The following is a 23,976-nucleotide window of genomic DNA, read 5'->3' as shown; positions in this document are numbered from 1 at the left end:
CTAAGAAAACAAACAGTTTCATCCTGGAGAGGGATTCTTGGAGGCAAGGATTCTGAGGCTTTGTCTGACATATTTTGAACATGTTGCAAGGAGGGACCAGTACTTGGAGAGGGACATCATGCTTGGGAGGGTGGAGGGACAGCTCAGGAGAGGAAGACCTTCTATGAGGTATATTGAATCAGTGACTGGGGTAACTGGGGTGGGGGTATCGGAGACAGTGAGATTGGCACAGGACAGAGTAGGGTTTAGGGCTGTTGTACATAGGGTCGCTATGAGTCACAGGTGACTGGAAGGCACATAACCACAACCACCACCATATACGTGGTCAGACATACCATCTACATGCACCTATGTTCTATCAATCTTTGGGTTTGATGTTCATTGCAGATTGACTCACAGACTTTATTCATAGTTGTTGAATTTATTAGAGTTATAGTTTGGGAAGTTGGGGAGGCAAAGAATATCACATAATGTAAATTCAGGTTTAGTTCAAAAGTCCCAAGGCAGATTAATAGCAAGACCCAATTCCTTAATTCATTCAGATAGCTTCTCTGATAACAAATGAAAATCTAGATTCAGTTCAGCAGCACAAATAAACCTCTGATTTCCTCAGTTAGTCCAGCAAACTATCTCAAAGTGGTTATGTGTCAGCTTTTCCTTCAGTCATCCAGAATGCAAAACCTTTAACTGTGGCTCCGTCTCCAAGGTTCCTCTGGTTCCATCTTACCGGTTACTTCACAGCAGTGCCACAGTCTTTTCACCCCCTCTCCACCACCATCTCTCAAAGTCTTCACAATCCTCCACAGTGTGGAAAGCACTCTCTCTTTTATTGGTATACAGCTGTTGATGAGTTACAAGACCATGTGTCTACAGTTAAGGTAGATGGAGACCATGCCCCCCAATAAGGGCTAACACAGTGGCTAGAAAAGCCAGTTTTCAATGGTTCTGACACCACATTTTCAAAATTGATCCAAAGTTTAGAGTTTTAGGAGTCCAAGAGCAGGATGGTTTTCAAGAAGGTTCCCATTTTGTCTGAGTTGTTGTTAATCTTCCTTTTAGGTAACTAGTCGGTGGATTCCTCTCATCAATGAAAGAACAGACAAAGATAGCAGGTATTTGGATTCCCCCCCCCCAAACTTTTCATATTGAAAAAATATCAGGCTTTAAAAGATAGAAGAAATAGTACAGTGAACATTCTTATACCTTGTGCCTGGCTGTTTGTTGCCATTTTGTCTTACTTGATTTATTTGTTTATACACACAGTGTGAGTTTTTTTTGTTTGTTTGCTTTTTTCATTTTGTTTTGTTGTTGGAGGTAGCAGATAATGTTTGAGAGCAAAGCAAGAATGGGACTCTGATCCTATTGTTGTTAGGAGTTCTCTTCCAGTCTTTGTGATCCTGGGAATAACAGATCTGAACCTTGCCCTGTCCTGCACTACCCTCACAATCTCAAAATAAAATAAAACAAAACATTTTAAGTCAAGATGGAAAGAAAATGTTCACTTTTATTTAATAGCTCATAAGTTGTTTATGAAACATAGGTCTTTTTAAAAACCGTTGAGTACTCATTTGTTTTTTAACTGGTAACATAAGGAGGCATTCTAGTGGCTTAGTCCATTGAGACCACACCTCTCTAGCAGATCATATCCACCTGTCACTCTGAAAGAGGAAGATGGACAATCCCCTCTTGTGCTGTTTACAACCTTGGAATCTCAATGGAGGGTTAGCAATAAGTTGGTTCTGACTTAAGAGCATCAGGTAGTAATGTTAATAGTAGTATACACATCCTGGACCTTTCCTTAATTTCTTAGATTTTTTTTTTGCATTTACATGCTTTATAATTCTTAAGATCTGACTCTGAAGAGATACATACATAATCATTGAACCTTTTTGGGTCACATATTAATGGAGAGACACCTTGTGACTGAGATGCTGCTGTGTGTGCTGTGTCTTGTAGTTTTGTCACTACAGGCTCCTCTTAGGTGATAAACTTTGTAGTAACTTACTGACAAGATAGAAAGTAGAGAGTGGTCTCCTAGAAGTCTGGTGTCCAGTGCAATAATCTATAATCATTTGTGGCAATTTAATGTAAAAGTTCAGTTCTTTGACATACTTAGTCACATTTTAAATATTCATTAACAAATTATGTGACTAGTAATTACAGTAATGGGCACTACAGATAAACAGTGCTTCTATTATCACTAAAGCTTGGATTAGCCAGGGCTGCCTTTGAGAATCTAAGACCCATATGCTCCTAACACCTGCTTTTCTTGCTGATATGGTGAGCTGTTCCTAAGAGGCATTCTTCAGTGAAAAGTCAGTTTTGTTAGGCTCTGTTAAGTAACAGCTTAGGTTATGAAATTCAGATTTTTTTTTTCTTTCTTAGGTAAGTTTTCTAAAATGCTAGTTGGAAGTATGTCTTTATTTCTCTCTAGAACTGACTTAGCACTTGAAGTTGCAATTTAAAAGCTTTCTTAGATAGAGCTGTGGTCTGAAGTCAAGCACAATCCTATCCCTAAGTTAGTCACATTATCATATATTTATTGCGGTTGATTTGTTCCAAGTTGGTTTATTTCTTTATTGTATGGGACTTAGACTTCCTAATACTTTCTTTCCTGGGACTCATGGCAGCATCACAATAGATGAAGAAAATGTTGAATTTGTCAGCAGTTTCATCTTACTTTGAACCACAATCAACACCCTTGGCACCAGCAGTCAGGAAGTTAAAAGATGTATCACATTAAGAAAATCTGCTGTCATTGCCCTCGCTAATATGCTGAAGAGCAAGAATGTCTGTGTAAAGACTGAAGCTTGGCTGATCTAAACTATGGTCTTTTCAGTTACTTGCTATGCATCTGAAAGTTGGACGGTGACTAAAAATGACAGAAGAAGAAACAATCCTTTGACTTTTAGTGTTGGAAGAGAGTACTGAAAAGAGCAAACAAGTGTGTCTTAGAGAAATTGCAACCAGGATGCTCCTTGGAAGCAGTGGTAGTGAAGCTTCATCTCAGACTTTGGGCATGTTGTTAGCAGGGGCCAGTCCTTGGAGAACATCATGCTTGGAAAGGTGGAGGGTCAGTATAGGAGAGGAAGCCCCTCAATAAGATGAATTAACATGTTGACTGTGTGTATGTTTGAATGGTATGTCAGAGATGGTGAGGAGGACACAAGATAGGGCTAGGTTCAGATCAGTTGTTCATAGGGCCCCTGCTGCACCTCACAGCAAAGTACTTAATATATTATTTCATAGCACTTAACGTGAATTAAAATTGTCTTTTGTTCATTTTCTGTTGTTTACCATTAGTATAGACAGGGATCCTATCTGTCTTGTGTCTCTAACGCTTAGAACAGTACCTGGCATGATAAATACGTATTCAATAAATATTTATGGAATGTTCATTTTGGCAAAATTAAATAAGTGCTTCTTAACTTAGAAAAACTTTTCAAGTGATCTAAAATAACATACATACCTAACATCTTTATCCTTCCTTTTTACAATATGCCCCGTTTGTTTCAGGCTGCCTTTGATATTGGTTGGAAATAAATCTGATCTGGTAGAATATAGTAGTATGGAAACCATCCTTCCTATTATGAACCAGTATACAGAAATAGAGACCTGTGTTGAGGTATGTCTCATTGTTTGATTTGATTGGGTTGAGAAGGGAGAAGATGTGGGATAGAATACATTTTCAGTTCTTGTGAAGTCATATAAAACAAATAAAATCAAGACTCTGGAGTTGATCTCTGACCTATTTTTAGGTATTCATACACTGCTATTTCCAAAGACAAATTAATTTTTCAGTTTCTTCCGGGAATTATATATTGATAGTTTAAAATTTTCACAATGAAAGTTGGTTTCACAGCTCTGGTGGTCTAATGGTAAGAATCTGCGCTGCAATCCCAAAGGCACTTGGTTCAAATTCACCAGCTGCTCATGGGAGAATGATGGACAGTCTCCTTCTGTTTGATTTATTGCCTCTGAAAAGTTGCTGGAGGGTCAGCTATGGGTCACTTCCAACTTGACATCATATAATAACAAAACAGCATTGATAGTTTAAAGTTGTTTTTCACTCTTATAATTGGGTTCACATTTTGTAGTGGTAAATTTTTTCCTCTTTTCAGTGTTCAGCGAAAAATTTGAAGAACATATCAGAACTCTTTTATTATGCACAGAAAGCTGTTCTTCATCCTACCGGACCCCTGTACTGCCCAGAAGAGAAGGAGGTAAACAGTCTCTCCCCTTCTTCCCCCTCCCCCCACCAAAATGCTGTGTTTGTAGGGCTGGAATGTGTAGATACTAACTCTAGTGTTGTCATGATTTTACTAATTCTTTCTGGTTTTGTGAAAATAAAACTGTGGAAAGTTTAAATGTAGTGATTTTTTTTTTATGTAGTGATTCTCAATTTGTTAAATTTTAAAGCAGCTTTTCTTCATAGATATGATATTTACATTAAATACTCATATTATTCCATGTTAGATACTACCAGTAAATGCCACTAAACCAGAAGAATTTCTGAGAATTACAACAGAAAAAAGGCAATTTGCTAATGATCTACTTGCTTGGCTGTTGTGAAATCCTCACAGTTAAAAGCCCAACAAAACTCAAACCAAACTAACTTAGGGTTTTTTTGTTTGTTTTTGTGGGTTTTTTTATTATTCTTTTTTGTGTGTGTGTACCGTCAAATCAGATCTGACTGGTACAGGAGGAGATTGTCCCTCCTTCTCCAGTAGAGCATCTGGTGGATTCAAACCAGTAACTTTTGGGATTGCAGTGCAGATTCTTGCCACTAGGCCACCAGAGCTCCCTAATAACTTAGTTTTTTTACATGAACATGGCAAGCTAATACAACGTGAATACTCCCTGTTGTTTCATAGCTCAGAAAGATCATTTCTTATGCAACCGTTAATAACCTTTTTGGTTATAGACTTTTAAAATTCATTAACTCTTGTTGATTTATATTTCACAAGACATACAGTTCATCCTATAAAAGTGTGTTTTAGTATATTTATAATAATATATTTAATATATAATATTTCATATATATAATATTAACTATATATTTAATATGCTAAATAATACATTTAGTATATTGTGCTGCCATTGCTACTTTCTAACTTCAGGATATTTAGATCCAGAATTGCTGTGTACCTACCCTGTTAACAGTCACTTACTAGTCTTCCCTTTTTCAGCTGCCTGCAAGCATTGTTCCTGTCTCTATGGATTTGCCTATTTTGAATATTTCATAAAGGCATAGAGCCTTTTGTATCTGGCTTCTTTCATTTAGCATAACTTTTTTTAAAAAAACTTTCTCTTGAAATTTGAGTGAAAGATTACAGAAAAGATTAATATTGGATTCAGCCATTCTTACCCATTTTGCTTTATGATATTGATTCTAATCTTCACTTTGTTAGCAGTGTTAGCAGTGTTCTTCCTTCCTCTCCTTGTTTCTTTCACCCTTCCTTCCTCCTTTTTTTCTTAAAATTAATTCCAATGAACATTTACAGAGATTTTGGATTTCTGTTAATTCATTGTTGTACTTTTCTCTCTGCCCACCCCACCACCACCCCCAGTTCGCTCTTCTCTTTAAAAAGTAAAAGAAAAATTCCTTCATTGGTATACAATCCCCCTGCATCCCCCAACCCCCACCCCGAGTATACTCCACTCTGCAACCTTCATTCCGGACTCTTATAATACGCATAATGCCCTATAATATTTTGCTTTTAAACTGTTCCTCCCTCATCTGTTTCAATGCAGTATACATAATTCATCCAGTTTTTTCATTCTTACCCCAACCCTGATGTCAGTCCCTTTCTACAGCAGTAGCACTATGCAGTGTTTGTCCTTTTGTGACTGAGATATTTCACTCAGCATAATATCCTTGAGGGTCACCCACTTTGAATAATATTTCATGAGTTCCTTGTTTTTCAATGCAGTGTAGTATTCCATTATGTGAATACACCACAGCTTCTCTATCCATTCGATTGTTGATGGGCACTTAGGTTGTTTCCAACTGCTTACTATTGTGAACAAAGCCACAATAAACATGGGTGTGCATATATCTGCTTGCATGTCATTTATGGTCTCTTTAGGGTATATTCCCAGTAGACGTTCATCCTTTTTTATCCTTTACCTTCTTGCTTTAACCCTGGGTAAATGCTGCACTTTTGATTGTGTGTGATTGACTGACAGCCATATCATCGATGTTGATTGTAGATCCACATAAAATTAAGTCCGTGGCAATGTTAATCTTTTCTGTGTTTATCATGATGCTACTTATTGGCCCAGTTATATTAAGGTATAATTCAGACTGAAGATTATAGTCTTTGAACTCCATCAGTAAATGCTGCAAGTTGTCTTAGTTTTCTGCAAGCAGCAGTGAGTCATTTGCATATTATAGGTTATTGATGAGTTTTCTTTCAATCTTGATCACATTCTTCTTCATACATACAGATATGCATGTAAAATTACCATCTGCCAAACCTCTGTGTGACCTGCTGTGTGGTCCTTGTGCCCATGTCAGTTCATCTTACCTGTCTGTCTTCATTTAGTACGGTATTTTAAAGATTCATCTGTGTTGTAGCATGTACCAGGATCTTGTTCCTTTTTTACTGACAAATAATATTCCATATATATTTGTTTATCCATGTATCTGTTGATAGATGTTTGAGAGGTTTTCTTTTTTAGCTGTTACAGATAGTGTTACCATGAACATTTATGCTAAGTTTTTATATGGATACATGTTTTCATTACTTTTGAATGTATATCGAGGAGTGTAATTGCTGGACCATATACTAATTCTTAAGTTTATCTTATTGAGGAACTGCCAAATGGTTTTCATTTTTCTGATGTTTTAATATTTATTATTATTTTTTTTGCACATCTTCTTGCCCCTACCCCTAGCCCACCCTGTTCCGTACTGTTGTCATACATATAATGCCTAATGAAATACTCCTTTTGGATAGTTCTTTCCCTCATCTGTTCCAGTGCAGTATTCATTATCTGTCTACTCTTTTCCCACTCTTATCTCCCACCCCCTATATCTTTCCTATTTTATAACAACAGTATTATGAAGTATTTTTTCCTTTTGTGGCTGAGATCTTTCACTCAGCATAATGTCCTCAAGGTTATCTCATGTTCTGTAATGTTTTATGAGCTCGTTATTTTTCAGTGCTGTGTAATGTTTTATTGCAAAACAGAGCAAGGAAACACTGCATGGTTCAAAATTGGGAAGGGTGTACGTCAGGGATGTGTCCTGTCTCCATACCTTTCCAACCTGTATGCAGAATAGATTATCTGGGAGACTGGGCTCTATGAGGAGAAATGTGGGGTCAAGATTGGTGGAAGATCTATCAACAATCTGCTTTTTGCAGATGACACAACCCTACTTGCTGAAACTGAGGAGGACCTGAAGCGCTTGCTGCAGAGGGACAAGGACTGCAGCCTCCAATATGGATTGAGGCTCAATGTCAAGAAGACAAAGATTCTCACCACTGGGCCAATTGCATCATGATGGATGGTGACGAGATTGAGATTGTACACAGCTTTAGTTTGCTTGGCTCCACAGTCAACACTCTTGGCACCAGTAACCAGGAAATTAAAAGACTTATTGCCATGGGAAAGTCTGCCTTTTGGACCTCTCCAAAGTACTGAAGAGCAGTGGTGTCTCTCTGGAGACTAACGTATATCGGATATAGGCCATGGTCTTTGCTATTACTTGTTATGCATCAGAGACTTGGACAATGACTAAGGAGGATAGAAGGAGAATTGATACCTTTGAGCTGTGGTGCTGGAGAAGAGTATTGAGGGTACCATGGACTGCTAGGAAAACAAACAGATTCATCCTGGAAAGGGTTAAACCAGGTGGCTCCTTGGAAGCGAGGATTCTGAGGCTCTGTCTAACATACTTTGTACATGTTTAAAGAAACTGGTCCTCAGAGAGGGACATAATGCTTGGTATGGTGGAGGGACAGTGCAGGAGGGGTAGGCCCCCTATGAGGTGGAATGACTCAGTGACTGGGGTAATCGGGATGGGAGTGTCAGAGACAGTGCTCTTGGCCCAGGACAGAGCAGAGGTTAGGACTATTGTACATAGGGTCGCTATGAGTTGCAAGCGACTTGATGGCACATAACAACAATAACAACAACAACATAGGGATTTGATTCTTAGAAGATTCCCATTCATGTCTCTCCTGGTTGTAGGTTGCCAGCTCTTTGTCAAAGTATCTGCACCATTTTGCATTCCCATCATAATGAGTTTTTCATTTCGACACACCCTCATTGACACTTCTTACCTGTCATCTTGGTTTTGGCATTGTGGGAGTGTGAAGCACTATTCCATTGTGGATTTAACTTACTCATTTAATTGACCCTGTTGTCTAATAATACTGTGTATCTCCTCATGTGCTGGTTGGCCATTTATATATCTTTTTTAAGGGTATGTCTGTTCAGATCTTTTAATGGGTTTTTTGTCTTTTTTATTGTTATGGCTTTTAAGAAATAAAAAGTTAGGTATTTTTTTTCCCAGGAAAAATTTAAAATATAGACAAGGTGTTGACAACCTCTGACTCATGAACTATATTTGGCATGCTTCTTATTTTTATTCAGCTCATGAGCTAAGAATGAACACATTTTTAAAGAGTTGAAGGGAAAATAAACTGTATTTTGATATATGAAAATTATATCAAATTCAAATTTCATTCCTTATAGATAAAGTTTTACTGGAACATGTTGTTGTTGTTGTTGTTATGTGCTGTCAAGTCGCTTGAAACTCATAGCGACCTTATGTATAGGAACCCTGAATTCTACTATATCCTGTGCCAATGTCACTCTCTCTGACACACCTACCCCCATTACCCCTATCACTGAATCACTCCCTCTCATCAAGGATCTTCCTCTCCTATGCTGTCCCTCCACTCTCCCAAAGATGATGTCCCTCTTCAAGGACTGGTGCCTTCTTGCAACATGCTCAAAGTATGTCAGACGAAGCTTCAGACTCCTTGACTCCAAGGAGCAGCCCAGCTTCACCCTCTCCAGGACAAACCTGTTGTTCCCCTGGCAGTCCATGGTACATTCAACACTCTTCTCCAGCACCACAGCTCTAAGGCATCAATTCTCTATCATCTCTAGTCACTGCCGGCTCTCTGATACATAGCACACAATTGTGAAGGCTATAGCCCGGATCAGGCACATCTTAGTCTCCAGCCTAATGCTGTTGCTCTTCAGTACTCTGGAGAGGTCCCTGACAGCTGACTTTCCCAGTGCAGTTTGTCTCTTGATTTCCTGGCTGCTGGTACCAAGAGTATTGACTGTGGAGCCAAGCAAACGAAAACTGTATCTGAATCTCTTTACCATCTATACTGATGCTGCCAATTGGACATAACTAACTTTTTTATATATTATTTATGGCTACTTTTGTGCTACAAAAGCAGGATTCATAGTTTTGACAGATTGCTGTGTGGTACTGTCATCTCTTTTCCTCCTGCTCAGTGTATTACAGATTTCACCAGCATAGTTATGGCTCAACCATGTTTCAAGAACAGTGTGTATTGATTGCTGTACCTTGACATATAATGTTTTTTTTTATTATCAACACATATCCCTTATACCCAAATGACAGAAAAAAGAAAGTGAATTTTTACTTAGAAAAGCAGTTCCACCAGCAGTTTGTGTGGGGTTTTTTTTAAGATGTTGATGTAATTGCAGAGGAAATTTTCCTGCTTCATTAACTATGTACTATTCAGTTGAAGAACTTCCACCTAACCTTCAATTTGAATTGATTAGTCAGCCATGTAATGACATGCTAAAAGGCAAATATCAAGAAAGAATCTAAGAGGATTCTGTAAGTATCTTCTAAATGATGAATATATACAATGAAAATCATATCATTGTATAGGTAGATGGCAGTATTAGCAGTATCTGTACAAAAGGACATTTTCAAAGACGAAAAATGTGATGTTTCAGTATTGATCAGTATTTACATATGAACATTTTCAGTCAGTTTTCAAGATGATGTTGATTGCCTTCGAGTCGAGCATGACACATAGCGACCCTATTAACAAAAGGCCTGAAGCCTTTCTATAACTATCAACATTTATCAAAGTTCATATAGTTTCTGGAGGCATGTTGTTTAGGAAGTGGATGCCACTAACTTTGAACCTTGACTAACCGGGCAAAATGTTATCTCTTTAAAAATAACTTTATTCTAATTACAGACTTGCCTTTTAAAAATTTATATTTAGTTATTATGTTTTGAATTTGACAGTTAATATAAAATTTGGTTCCCTGCTTATAATGTCACTGGTTACATAATATCTTTGATTTTGCTCATGTACCCACAACGCATAAAGTATTTGGTAGTGATACTATTGCTATGTGCTGTCTAGTTGGATCCAATTCATAACTGACCCTCCAGCGAGTTTTTTTTGTAAATTTTTTTAAAATTAATTTTTTTTATTTTATTTTTAAAAATTTTATTATTTTTGTGTCAGTGTACCATCAAATCAGATCTGACTGGTACAGGAGGAGATTGTCCCTCCTTCCCCAGCAGAGCATCTGGTGGATTCAAACTAAAATTAATTTTAATGAACATTTACAGAGATTTTGGATTTCCATACATTCATTGTTGCATATTTCTCCCTGCCCACCCCTCCCCCTCCAGCAAGTTTTTGTATGTGTTATGTGGACTTTTACAGAGAAAAGTTTGCCAATCCCTGATACAAATATTTAGTCTAAATCTAACTAGTTTATTCTTCCTTACTCCTGGTTCACTGTTCCTTAATTGAAATACCTCTCTTTGGTTGCCTCCTTGTAAGGGTCACTTGATGTATTTTAGCATAGATTCTTTTTTTTTTATTTGGTTGAGTGCTATACTTTATGATTGAGGAAAATTGGGAAAAAGTCTTCATATCACACTTGAGATTTACCTCTGAAATCTTGATCCTGATGTGTATTCATCCAGTCACCTCTGTTTTGTTGTTAGATTCCATCAAGTCCACCACTACACTTAGTGATCCTATGAACCACAGATCTGAACCTTACCCTGTCCTTTATGGCGTATGATTTCGATGCTTAAACCCATTGTTACAGTCACTGTGTCAGTCCATCTTGTTGAGGGTCTTGTTCTTTTTCTCTGACCTTCTACCTCTAGCTTCTCTTGACAGTATGCCCAATGTATGTGAGGTGAAGTTTCAGCATCCTTGCCTTTAAGGAGTGGCCTGCTTGTACTTTATTCAAGACAGAATTGTTTGTTCTTTTAGCAGGTCATTAGGTACTTCGTACTTGAACCCACAATTCAAAGACATCGATTCTTCTTCTGTCATCCTTAGTCATTGTCTAACTTTCATGTGCATAGGAAATAATTGTAGAGACAATGTTGTGGATCAGGTGCATTTTAAACTGATATCATTGTTGTTTAACACTTTGTGGAGAGATCTTTGACAGTAGATTTTTCCCAATGCAATATGTCTTTGATTTCTTGACTGCTGTTACCATTGCTGTGAGTTGTGGATCTTAAGTAAAATGAAATTGTTGACAACTTCATTATCTCCAGCTGTCATGATTTTGCCTATTGGTTCAGTGATGAGGATTTTTTGTTTTCTTGATGATGAGATATAACCCATATTGAAGGCTGTAGTCTTCAAACTTGTGCATCAAGTATTTCAAGGCTTCACTTTCTGCAAGCATAACTCTGTCATGTGCATAATGCAGGTTATGAGTCTTCCTCCAATCCTGATGCCACATTTTTTATTCAGTCCAGCTTCTTGAATGATAAACTCATGTACAGATGGAATAGGTATGGTGAAAAGATACAACCCCAAACACACCTTTCCTGATTTTAAACCGTGCTGTGTTTCCTTGTTCTATCCAGACAACAACCTCTTGGTTTGGTATAGATTTTACATAAGCATTATTAAATGTCTGGGATTCCTATCATTCTCAGTGTAATTTGTAATTATCCATACAGTCAAATGCTTTTGCATAGTCAATAAAACATAGGAAAAGATTTTTCTTGTATTCTCTGTTTTTAGCCAGGATCAATCTGACATCAGCAATAACATTCCACATGCCATAGACCTCTATTAGAGTTTACACTTTAGTTCTTCCAATGGTACTCTTTTTCCCTGATCTATAATTAGTTCTTCTAATCTGCTTATCCCCTCCGCATTGCCCCCTCCTCTTAGTCTCATGAGAGTGAACCATCTCCTGCCATCTGTTACGTGTTTTTTTAGGTGAACCTACATGATAGGTAAAGTCTCACATTTAGAGAATACCTTGTTTTGTACAAATACAAGCTTTAAGTTGAAGCCTATAACAAAATCGTTTATTTGGACAATGTTAATGAATCTTGATACAGGTTTATAATAGAATAATCAGAAATGTCATATTCATGATTCCAGCCTGAGTGGTAGACATCCTTCTAATGCTATTAATTTGTATGTCCCATGAGAAACCACTAGAGTTTTCTACTTAGCTAATAATGAAAAACCTATGACTTTTGTGTACTGTTTACGGTGTAAGGGTTTAATTCCTTAGATATATCACATTTTTATTTATTACTACAAATTTTATAACTTGAGATATAGTTTTAATATATTTTTTTAAAGTAGTCTTTTAAAATGTTATATTTTAAAGTAGTTATTATTTAAATATCACACTGAGCTGTTCTAACAGTATCTTACACTTCTGAATGCATCTTAACCTTTATTGAAAAATTCATCTTTGTTATTTTTCTTTAGACTTTTTTGGTTTTCTTTTTTTAATGAAACTTTTTTTAGATTGTCAACAAAAACCACTTGCATAAAGTAAAAAGATATTTTTAGGTTCAATTTTACATATCATTCTGGCTATTGCTACTTTTTGAAACATTTAGGTTCTTGTGTAACATTTTGAAGGTCAGCAAATAAAACATAATATCTTTATCAATGTTGACTATCTAATAATAACTCATTGTTGCGGAATTGATTCCAGCTCTTAGAATCCCCATAGGACAGAGTAGAATCTGCCTCACAGGCTTTCCAAGACTGTAAGTGTAAATCCCTTCTGGAAACAAGCAGACTGCCTCATCTTTCTTCCCTGGAATGGTTAGTGAATATAACCGTAAGTCATTCAGTTAGCAACCCAGTGCTTAATCCACTATTCCACCAGGGCTCCTTCAACATAGCATTTATACAGGCAGTATCTCATCAATCTTTACTTTTTTAAATGAAAAGCATTATGATTTAGGTTTTATTCCATTTAGTACTCTTAGAAAGGTAGTCCTACCTACATGGTTCTTTTGGTTTTTTTCTTTCTGCACTCATTCTGTCTTGATTTAATCTTTTTCTTACTCTATCAAATTGCTCCCTGTTGCTATGTGCCGTTGAGTTGGAACTGACTCATAGCTGACCCTCTAGCGGGCTTTCAGAGGCAATTAATTACATAGGAGGAGGTTGCCCATGCAGCTTCTACCTCTAGTCTACCAGAGCTCTCTAGAAACTCTGTTCAATATTGAAAAAAGAAAAGGTTGTCTATGTATACTTGAGAAGATAACTACTTCTTCTCCTTATTCATTTTGTCTGTTAGAGTTTGGTCATAGGACCAACAATATGATTTTGCAAAATTGAGAAGTTATCATATAGTTTCAGCAGCATAGTTTAAAAAAATTGTATAGAATCACACAAGACAAGTTTTTTGTTGTTGTTTTATTTTTAAGTTAAGGAATCTTAGCTGATAATAGGAAGAACTTTTCCCACTTTTTAAGTAGTGTTACTTTTCTGCTTGCTTGTGCATATGATTCGGCTTCAGCACGTGTGCAGTAAGAACAGTAAAAAAATCCAGCGTTCCATTCTGATTCTAGAAGAGTGAAGTTCAGAAATCAGTAGTTAGGTAGGAATTTCTGCATTAAAGGAGAACATATATTTATTAATGCCTTTTCTTTACATGAAAAGAAGACTCAGCCTCCTCTAAACATAAATTTCTGTTTCCTTACCTTAGAGGACTGATGGAGTGCTTAGGAGAGAGCTTGGCAGTTCCAAATGTTCTTGCTAGTAGATATTGCTACATGTACTGAAAAACAGTATAAAAGCACGTGCCTTTTCTGTAGTTCATTTTTGTATTGGTTTTCTTTGACATTATCTATTCAGCAGTGAAAACCATCAGAAATTATTCCACTACTGTTTTCAAGAATCATATGAAAGTCCTATTTTAATGAAAACTTTTGTTTCTTTATTCAATGATTTGTAGATGAAACCAGCATGTATAAAAGCCCTTACTCGTATATTTAAAATATCAGATCAAGATAATGATGGTACTCTGAACGATGCTGAACTCAACTTCTTTCAGGTATACCTTTTATTTCAGTCATTTGTATTTTGGACCTCTTTGCTATATGAGATAGCAGATGTATCAGCTTAGACAGTAACTTGTTGTTAACTTGTATCTCTTTGATTTAAAACTATCACATCAAGCTTTACGTTTTTGAGGAGGATATAGAACCCACTTATGTATAAGAATTAAGGAGACTAGTAAATTTGATTTCATGGTATACAGTGAGTATATTCAGAATGACTTGAAGTTTGAAATCTGAATGATTTTGCTTTCTCATTTTGTATAACACAGTTCCACCAAGATTCCTGTGTTGAGAAATGGAATAGGGAAAGTAGATAAAGTGTCTGTCCTCTTATGTGTATGATTTATGACTTAAGTATTATAGATCAGACTATTTCCATTTACTACATCTTTAGTTGTAACTCATTGATATAATGGTTGTTTTAAAGATTAATTATGTACATTATTTTTTGTTTTAATGTTGATTTCTTTTTAAATTGATTTTCATATTTTTTGCTAGAGAATTTGTTTTAACACTCCATTAGCTCCTCAAGCTCTGGAAGATGTCAAGAATGTAGTCAGAAAACACATAAGTGATGGTGTGGCTGACAGTGGATTGACACTGAAAGGTGGGTACAGATTTGGCAGAAAGCGAAGGTTCTTCAGCATTACTTACATACAGTTCAAGGACATGTTGACTACCATGCCTGCCATCGGTCTTGGATATTTAAAAAACAAGGCTGTTGGTGCTGATAGCTACCCTGTCAGTCTAAATTAGGGGAAGGGAAGTTGGTTGGATCTCAGATGTGCAGTGGTTCATCTGAGGGAAAGAGCTATCTGGAACAAACAAATATGTCTTCAGAGTCTTCCTACTCAAAAGCAGTCTTTAAGAAGGAATTATTTTTAGGAAAGACATTTTGTCTACCAGTCAGATTTACCCAAGTACAAAATGTTCCCTGGAGAATATATTATAGAGCCACAGTGAAATAGGAAATGAAAATTCTGGAAAGCTAGAATTTTCCATTATAGAATTTAAAGATCTATAAAACCATTTAATATGCTTTTGTCACATAAGTTTTGAACCTCAGTATTCCTTGAAGATACATTTTTGGTCCTTTTATCCAGGACCTGCTCTTGCTGGGCTGTTTGTATATGTGAAAAAGCAATTCCGAAATCCACTCCTTTTCATTGAGATACTTTGGAACTTTCTTTTGTCTTGCTCTTCCATGTGCAGTACTGACATTCATTGATGAATTTCACAAATCTGGCTCTTGCCAGACATATTACATGTTTTTATCTCATATGATCTGTACCGTTCCTCACATCACTGTGTTGACGAATTTACTTTATTTCAGGTTTTCTTTTTTTGCACACACTTTTTATTCAGAGAGGGAGACATGAAACGACTTGGACTGTGCTTCGCCGATTTGGTTATGATGATGATCTGGATTTGACACCTGAGTATTTATTCCCCCTGTATGTACCTTTGCTTTTCTGATTGATTGTATTTGTTAATATTTTTTTTAAAGTTTTATTTAGCGCAGAGGTTGGTAGGCTTTAAACTACTAAAAAAAAATCTCATTTGATAACAGAGTTTCTCAGCCTTAGTGTTATTGACATGTTAAACCAGGTAATTCTTTGTTGTGGAGGCTGCCCTGTGCATCACTGGATGCTTAGCGTATCCCTAGATGCTAGTAGTACTCTTGCTTATAGTTTTGACAACCAAAAGATCTCCAGAAATTGCCAGTGGCCCTCTTGAGAAAAATCATCCCTCCATGAGAGTCATTGATTTATTGAACAGTTGCTTTAGAGTCTGTTCCAAGTTACAGTTTATAACATGGCTCAGTTTTTTCTCCTCTTCTCTTGGGAAGTACAATTAGCTTTCAAATCATTTTACTGAGGAAAGAAGGGGGATAAAATGCTGGACAAATTTGTTTTGACATCAAGAGATCAGAAAGAAGTTGGTTAAGCTCTCCTTTCTAGAAGTAAATACCAAATTATTTATAGCCCACCAAACATACGTTGTTTCCTACTTTGGGCTTTTGTCCATGCTATTTTCATGCTGTCTTTCTCCTCCCCCAAGTTAGTTAATGCTTTTCATCCTTCAATCTGCAATTCAAATGACAGTGTCTCTCAGAGATGCTTATAACCTTCGCCTGCAAGTGAAATTTTTTCCTTTCATGGGAGATCTTAGCCTCCTTCCCTCCACTTAGAACTTATATCCATTCTCTTTGTGACTGGTTGTGTGATTCCATTGAGGTAGAGAGCCTGCCTTTTTATGTCCTTGCACCTAGCTTGGTGCATTTGATTGATGTTTATTGAACTGAATGAAGACTGCATCAAAAAGGTCAAGTTAAGCAGAAGAAACATCTCTATACATCATTTTCAGTTCATCACCAATACTGCCTTGAATATGAAGCTTATGACTTTAGATTTGCTTAAAGGAAGGATAAACATGTTACCGTTCAATCTGTATCATTTGAATTTAATTTTTATTTCAAATCTATGAAGTAAATATTTATGAAAACCTGCATGTCACCTCTTGGGTTGGGACGGACTGTCATTATGACATTTCTGAGGACTGTGCTAATAATCATGCCAGAGACTTCCCTGGAATGCCCAAATGGCTCTCGTGAAAATAGTTTTCTAATGTATTGTCACCCACAAAAGACTTCTTGGTTTTATATTTATCTCTTAGATTAAATTTTAATTTTTGATTTGCCATTTCTTTTACTCCTAAATTTTTTTCATCAACAGGCTAAAAATACCTCCTGATTGCACAACAGAATTAAATCATCATGCATATTTGTTTCTCCAGAGCACCTTTGATAAGCATGATCTGGTAAGCTTGGAGCTGAAGTTTTCTATGACATCTGGTAAAATATTTTTCTGTGAATAATGCAACTCTTTCCTCAGTTATAGGGGTGTGTGCTCATGTCACATAGCCAAAACCTGCTCACTGTTGAGTTAAACTGCAGAAATTGTTTTCTACAATTTTGTTTTGTTTTGTTTTCTTTACTCAAGATATAAAAGTCTTAACTCTGAGAAAACATTTTGATAGGGTTTTTGCTTTTTAAATATACATGGAAGAGATTCTCTTGGTAAAATGCAGATTGTTCTTGTTTATGAATTACTTTTAGAAGCATAGCTTTAACTAGCAGCCTCTTGTCTTTAGGGATTATTCTCTTACATACATCTAACTATTATGTGTAATTTTTTTATCTTCAGGATAGAGACTGTGCATTATCACCTGATGAACTTAAAGATTTATTTAAAGTTTTCCCTTACATACCTTGGGGGCCCGATGTGAATAACACAGTTTGTACAAATGAAAGAGGCTGGATAACCTACCAAGGATTCCTTTCCCAGTGGACGTGAGTACAGAGCTTACTGTTTTCCACTGGAATTACAACTAGTTTAAAATTATGGTGCTTTACTCTTAAAATTGTTTCAGCCTGTAAGATTTTACAGAATTCTTCACTGATGACTGCATTTGAGCAGGATTTGTCGTTTTTGCTGACACTGCTAAGATGAAATACGAGTGTCATCAAGAAGGGATGTGTTTGTTTTGGATGACGTTGTTGTGTATGGCCGAGTCAGAAGCGACCCATAGCTGACCCTCCAGTGGGTTTTCAGAGGAGGAGATTGCCCATCTTTCTCTAATGGAACAGCTAGTGGTTTTGAACCCCCAGCCTTCAGGATTGCAGTGCGGCATCTTGGGTGATGTACAGGGAGAGTAATAAGTTTTACATTGAAACCAAAATAATTTTAGTACTTTTGTGTATGTATGTGTGGTTAGAGGATAGGAAATAGTGCACAATTTTTATACTTTGAAAACGATAAAAGGAACATATTTCCCCTGACACAGAATACTCATTTTGAGGATTTCGTTATTTCATTTTTTAGTGAATTTTTAGTCCAACTCAGGATTTGTCTACAATTCATTATTTGGCCTTATGCCCTGCCTTAGTAAAGCAATCAACTAGGCTTGGATGATGATATAATTACTTTAGCCTTGGAGAGGCTAGCTTTTTCAATACTAGATTTTTTTTTCTTCCTCCCAAAGTCAAAAGATTGACTTACAAATTCCATCACCTTTTGCTGTTCTATCTTGGACAAGCAATTTCGTGTTTGTTGAAGTATTCATTAAGCCCTCAAGTAACCAGTATTTGCAGAAAACTGTTAGATCATTTGGGAAGCAGATGATATTAAATTTTACTCCTCTAGGTTTTATAGAGTCTCCATTTGTCTGCATGGCCTTGCTTTTTTGGGGCAAGGGGAGAAGATACAGAAATCCCCCAACTATCTTGGATATTCCTCTCCCTTAGAATTGACAGTGTAGGAAGGAAAAGCCAGAGCTGGAAGTATGAGGAAAATGAAAACAATCTAACAAATACTTGTGGCAAAATTGTTCATGCTGTTGCACACCCCCGCCCCCACCCCAATATGTGTTCCCTTAGGAACTTTTTACGTTTTAAAATCTCTTTTTCTAGGCTCACAACCTTCTTAGATGTACAGCGATGCCTGGAGTATTTGGGCTATCTCGGCTATTCAATATTGACAGAACAAGAATCCCAAGCTTCAGCCATTACAAGTAAGTATCTGAATACCCTTCACCTCCTGATTAGAAAAAAATCTTTTAAGATTCCAGGTTTATAAGCTTCAAACAATGAAACTAAGGCTCATTAACCTTCCAAGTATACACTATTTTCCCCTTTACTTAGAGATTTCTTTTGAGTTAGATGCTTGATTTTATTTATCAAAAAAGAGGTTTTGCTTTTGTCTCCACCCTGGGAGTGAGTACTCCACTGATGAAATGAAAGAAAGCGTTGGTCGTTGAAAGTGTTTGCCAGTCTTGTCTTGCATTTGAATTTTCTTTAAACATTAAAAACAATTCCTATTGATGACTAAAATGTAGTATATACGTACTAGTGGAGTATTTTTCAGCCATCAAGAAAATGGAATTAAAAAGAAAATTCAATCCCTAATACGTATCCTTACATGAACAAACCTTTAAAACATTATGCTGAGTGAAGTAAGTCAGTCACAACAAATAATATATGATCATACCCAAATATGATGTGTCAACTGTGTTAAAGGTTACACATGGCAGACAGTGTTTAGTGGCGTTCCCCAATTAAAACAAGCTTTGAAGCAGGAGTGGCACCCACTTCCATAATAGCTTGCCTCCAGAAACCCTGTGAACCTGGAGAGAGGATGAAAGTTCCACAAGTATTGAGGACTTTCGTTCATAGGGTCACTCTGAGTAGCCTACGACTTGACGGCACTTAACAACAACAACAGTGCAAATATTGAGGAAACCTGATGGTGCTGTGGATAAAGCACTGGCTGCTGATCAGAGGTCAGTACAAATCCTCTAGCCACTCCATAGGAAAAAGATGTGGCAGTTTGCTTCCGAGAATGTTTGCAATGTTAGAAACCCTAGAAGCAGTTCTAATCTGTCCTTTCAGGGTCTCTGTGAGTCAAAACTTATTGGCAATAGGTTGTGGATTATGTGAAATTTCTAGGCCGGATTAATACACTGAGACTTAAATTTATTAGTCTTACCAAAAATGAGAGCAAGGAGCCACTGTCCAGTAAACAGTGGGTTTTTGTTTATATCCTAGACTATTTTGGCATTTACTATGGATGGTAGTTGTACTACATGATTAATGTTAGCAGTGTCACTGAATTGTACATGTGAGAAAATGTTGAATTGGCAAATATGATATTAAATGTATTTTTACACAGTAAATGAAAAAAATTCTCCTATCATTAACTATTTGCAAGTTTCTCGGCTTTGTAACCTTTTCCCACATTAATAAAATTGCACAGATTTTATAATGTAGCCTGGACATCCTTGGCATAGTAATTCGCTCTGCTTGAAGGGAAAACTCCTAAGAATGGAAGTAACAAATTAGGAGCCAGTCATTTCAAAAGTTTCTTTTATTCTGTTTGGTCAAAAGTTATCAAATTGCATAAAGAGGTCTCACCACAAGGAGATCGACTTTCTTAAATTGACAGAACACATCTCTTTTAAAATACATTAATAATTGGTCAGTATTTAATTTGGCACCTGGCAATTTAAAACTAATTGGTAGCCAGCTCTGAGGTTCTTTTAATCAGAAGCATATTATGGATCTCTTTATTGTATCAATAAAACTTAATTAACTATTCCATAATTACTGTGTATTTTTCAGATTTTTGTCTTTACTAATAAATAGTTCTTCTGATCAACTTTGCTGTAGTTGAATCTTGGAGGCTTTGTTTTATTTCAGATAAGAGAGATGGCTTGTTGCCCTGATGCTATCCTGGTACTTCCTAGCCCACCTCATGTACAGATTTACATTCAAAAGACCAGTTAACCCTAATGTGTGTATCTTGTTCCCACTTAGAGATCCAGCTCCATGTGAGTGCAGATTCTATGTAGCTTTTATTTAATATGTAATTTTAAATTATAAAAATAGCTGGGATAAAATATTGGCTATATTCACAATAATTGTCATTTATTGGTAGGCTGTCATGTTCTATTACATACTACTTACGTATGATGACATAAATATCATTTGGTTACTGGAACTTCACACTGCAGCCAGCTTTCAAATATCTTTTCCCCCTAACTAAACAAGAATCGTCTATATTCTGTTTAGTGCTTTAGTTCATGTAGTTTGTTTGTTGTTCAGTATGTTTATTTGCAGATCAGGAGTCATTAAAAAAATAGTGGTACTCTCTATTTTGTAGAATTTTAAGTGAGTGCACCTAACTGAAATCTACTTAGTGGATTCTTTTTCCCTCCTTTTAGTAACAAGAGATAAAAAGATAGACCTTCAGAAAAAGCAGACTCAAAGAAATGTGTTCAGTTGTAATGTAATTGGAATGAAGAACTGTGGGAAAAGTGGAGTTCTTCAGTCTCTTCTTGGAAGAAACTTAATGGTGAGAGTTCTCAGATGTGGAATTTTAATACATTTTTATAATCTCGTGTTTATGTGATTTTTTTTCCCCTTGGTCATTATTAACATTTTTTAACTGATTAGTAGACCTACTTATATTCATGTCAATTCATTGCCATCAAGTTGCCATTAGTAGCTGACCCTGCAGTGCGTTTCCAAAGTTGTCCTTGGAGCAGCTAGTGGATTCGAACTGCCAAAGACATGCTATCTTTGGGTGAGCAGCCAAACTACTTGCGGACTGTGCCACCAGATCTCCTTCTGTTAGTGTAACCTACAATTATACTCAGAGGCTTACATGTAAGTCTAATAGTAATCTTATTGAACTCTCTTCATCTTTGTTTCACTGATGTGAAGCTATCACTTGTCATTTTTTTTGTTAACCGATGTTTAGATGAAGATCAAATAAACCTACTTGAAAGCACCTAACATAATACTTAATGTGAAGTAAATGCATTGGAAATACACTGAACTGAATACTGATGTCTAATTCTGACTCCAGCTTTGACTCAGCAAGCTGGCCAAATTAGAGTGTAGCGAGAACTGCCAGCAGGTGGCTCTGGAATACACATTCAGGAATAATTGCTTTCTTCCTTTCCAGCTACTGCTTTATGCAGAACAAATTCATGTTTTCTTTTAAACACCATCAGCTAAAAGAAATATCCAAAATCACAATAACATTTGAACTGACAAATACTGTGTAGCAAAAAATGCCTTTTACCTTTATAATTCACAAAAGGTGTGTGTGTGGGTGAAAACTTATCACTAATTTCTTGGGACCCTGGTGGCATTATAGTGTATAACATATCAGGCTGCTGACTGAAAGGTTGGTAGTTTAAATCCTCTAACTACTCTCCAGGAAAGGATGGGCAGTTTCTTGCTATAGATATACTACAGCCTGAAAACTCGAGTAGAGGGTCACCAGTAGGAGCCTTGGTTTGAGATTTTGGGTAATTTCTTACAAATATTGAAATCTTTTGGTTTTACTTTCAGAGGCAGAAGAAAATTCGAGATGATCATAAATCCTATTATGCAATTAATACTGTTTATGTGTATGGACAAGAGAAATACTTGTTGGTAAGAAATTTTCTAGCATACAAATATTAATTGTTAGATAAAGTTTTAAATGACTGTTTAAAAACATTGGGTTTTATTTAATGACTATACATGCAGCTTTTTTTTAAAATTTTTATTTATTATTTTTGTGTGAGTGTACCGTCAAATCAGATCTGACTGGTACAGGAGGAGATTGTCCCTCCTTTTCCCGGCAGAGCATCTGGTGGATTCGAACCATGTGCCTCTGGGATTGTAGTTGCAGCTCCTTGCCGCTAGGCCACCAGAGCTCCCCTTACATGCAGCTTTTGTGTAATTTTTTGCTTGATTGATTTATTGACGCTTATTCCGTTTTCTTGATCCATGTGATAATGACATGGCTCTCTATATAGGTAAAAAAATGTCAGTTTGGGTATTAGTTATCCTTCAGTAAGAAATGTTTCCTTTATTGTTAACTGAAAATTCCTATGAAAAGATTAGTACAAGTCCTTGGTAGTCTGTCGGTAAGCTAAGAAAGTTTTAATCAGTTTGACAGAGGATGTGTGTTAGCCTGAAAAATTAACAAAAGAAGGATTTGACTGCAGTGATGCTGTGAAGAGTTTACATGTTCTCCTTGGTTTTACATAGATTTGGATTTGAGTGCTTGCCCTCCATTAATTCTCCATGTGACCTGGGAAAGTGACTTTCTCTTACTGGGTATCTTATTACTCAACTATTAAGAGAAACTTCTGAATGCAATAGATACATAAAGACAAGGAAAAGGAATGGCCTTTTTTTTTTTAAGAGTAATTTAATCTGTCAGCCAGATAATCATTGAATTTATTTTAATTAATTAATCATTGAATTTTGTATGTATCTCATTGTTTATGATAGATATCCTTTGTTAGTTTCTTGTTAAACCTTATCTATTGTTCACTCTAAGTATAGTTTCCCCAGTGAATATCTGTAAATTCTGATTGTTAATTTTCTTATCCTTTAGCATGTTCCTTGAAAACTTATATCATTTATGTCTTTGTATATATATATATATATATATATATATATATATATATATATATATAAAACAATCGTATTTTATTTAGAATATATTGAATCACGTCTGGCCTTACATTTCCCCTTTCTTCTTCTCACCAAAGTTGCATTACCTTAGAAATCTCCGTATTGAATTTTACTCTTGTTGAATCATTATCATACATGGAATATTTCCTAAAGTGATTTTGTAATAAGCATTGAAAAGAGTATGCAGGCCGTGAAGTGGAACAAATGACCTTTGATGTAAAGAGCCATTTGCTTTGTATTTTTTATCAGTAGTAGAAAAAGGTGATATGAAAGTAAGAAAGTAATGAATGGAAATCCAAAGTCTCTGTAAATTTTTACAGAAATTAATAATGAATTTAAATAAATTTTTTAAAAAAGAAAGAAAATAGACTTGGGGATAGTTATCTAAGTTCAAAGTTTAGTCCAATGAATTGTTAGGTTTTCTGGACAATTGATTTAATTTTTTTTTAATTTTTATTCATTTTAATGAACATTTACAGAGATTTGGGGTTTTCATTAATCATTGTTGCACAATTTTCTCTACCCTCCCCCACAGTTGGTTCCTCTTTTTTTCCCCCCCTTGAAAGTCCGTTTTAACTGTCCAGTCGCCACAGTGCTTGTCAAAGCCAGTTCT

The 23,976-nt window shown here is 36.1% G+C and overlaps 1 protein-coding gene across 7 annotated transcripts in view; it reads left to right on the top strand.

Annotated features, from left to right (window-relative positions):
* RHOT1 (ras homolog family member T1) overlaps window positions 1–23,976 on the top strand; it is a 78,870-nt gene that overhangs the window by 35,184 nt on the left and 19,710 nt on the right. For all 7 annotated transcript variants that reach the window (XM_006890927.1, XM_006890928.1, XM_006890929.1 and 4 more), the window contains exons 6-16: window positions 1,060–1,112; window positions 3,517–3,625; window positions 4,122–4,223; window positions 14,221–14,319; window positions 14,825–14,933; window positions 15,660–15,780; window positions 17,062–17,146; window positions 17,533–17,678; window positions 18,798–18,898; window positions 21,107–21,237; window positions 22,245–22,328. In XM_006890927.1, the coding sequence (XP_006890989.1) occupies window positions 1,060–1,112; window positions 3,517–3,625; window positions 4,122–4,223; window positions 14,221–14,319; window positions 14,825–14,933; window positions 15,660–15,780; window positions 17,062–17,146; window positions 17,533–17,678; window positions 18,798–18,898; window positions 21,107–21,237; window positions 22,245–22,328 (1,140 nt within the window). The remainder of the gene's footprint in view (window positions 1–1,059; window positions 1,113–3,516; window positions 3,626–4,121; window positions 4,224–14,220; window positions 14,320–14,824; window positions 14,934–15,659; window positions 15,781–17,061; window positions 17,147–17,532; window positions 17,679–18,797; window positions 18,899–21,106; window positions 21,238–22,244; window positions 22,329–23,976) is intronic.

The sequence above is a fragment of the Elephantulus edwardii genome, unplaced genomic scaffold, assembly GCF_000299155.1.
Source record: "Elephantulus edwardii isolate Elephantulus edwardi_28Jun2011 unplaced genomic scaffold, EleEdw1.0 scaffold00094, whole genome shotgun sequence".
NCBI lineage: Eukaryota > Metazoa > Chordata > Mammalia > Macroscelidea > Macroscelididae > Elephantulus > Elephantulus edwardii.
The sequence above is the reverse complement of the archived record's forward strand: the minus strand, read 5'-3'. Positions and strand labels throughout refer to the sequence as shown.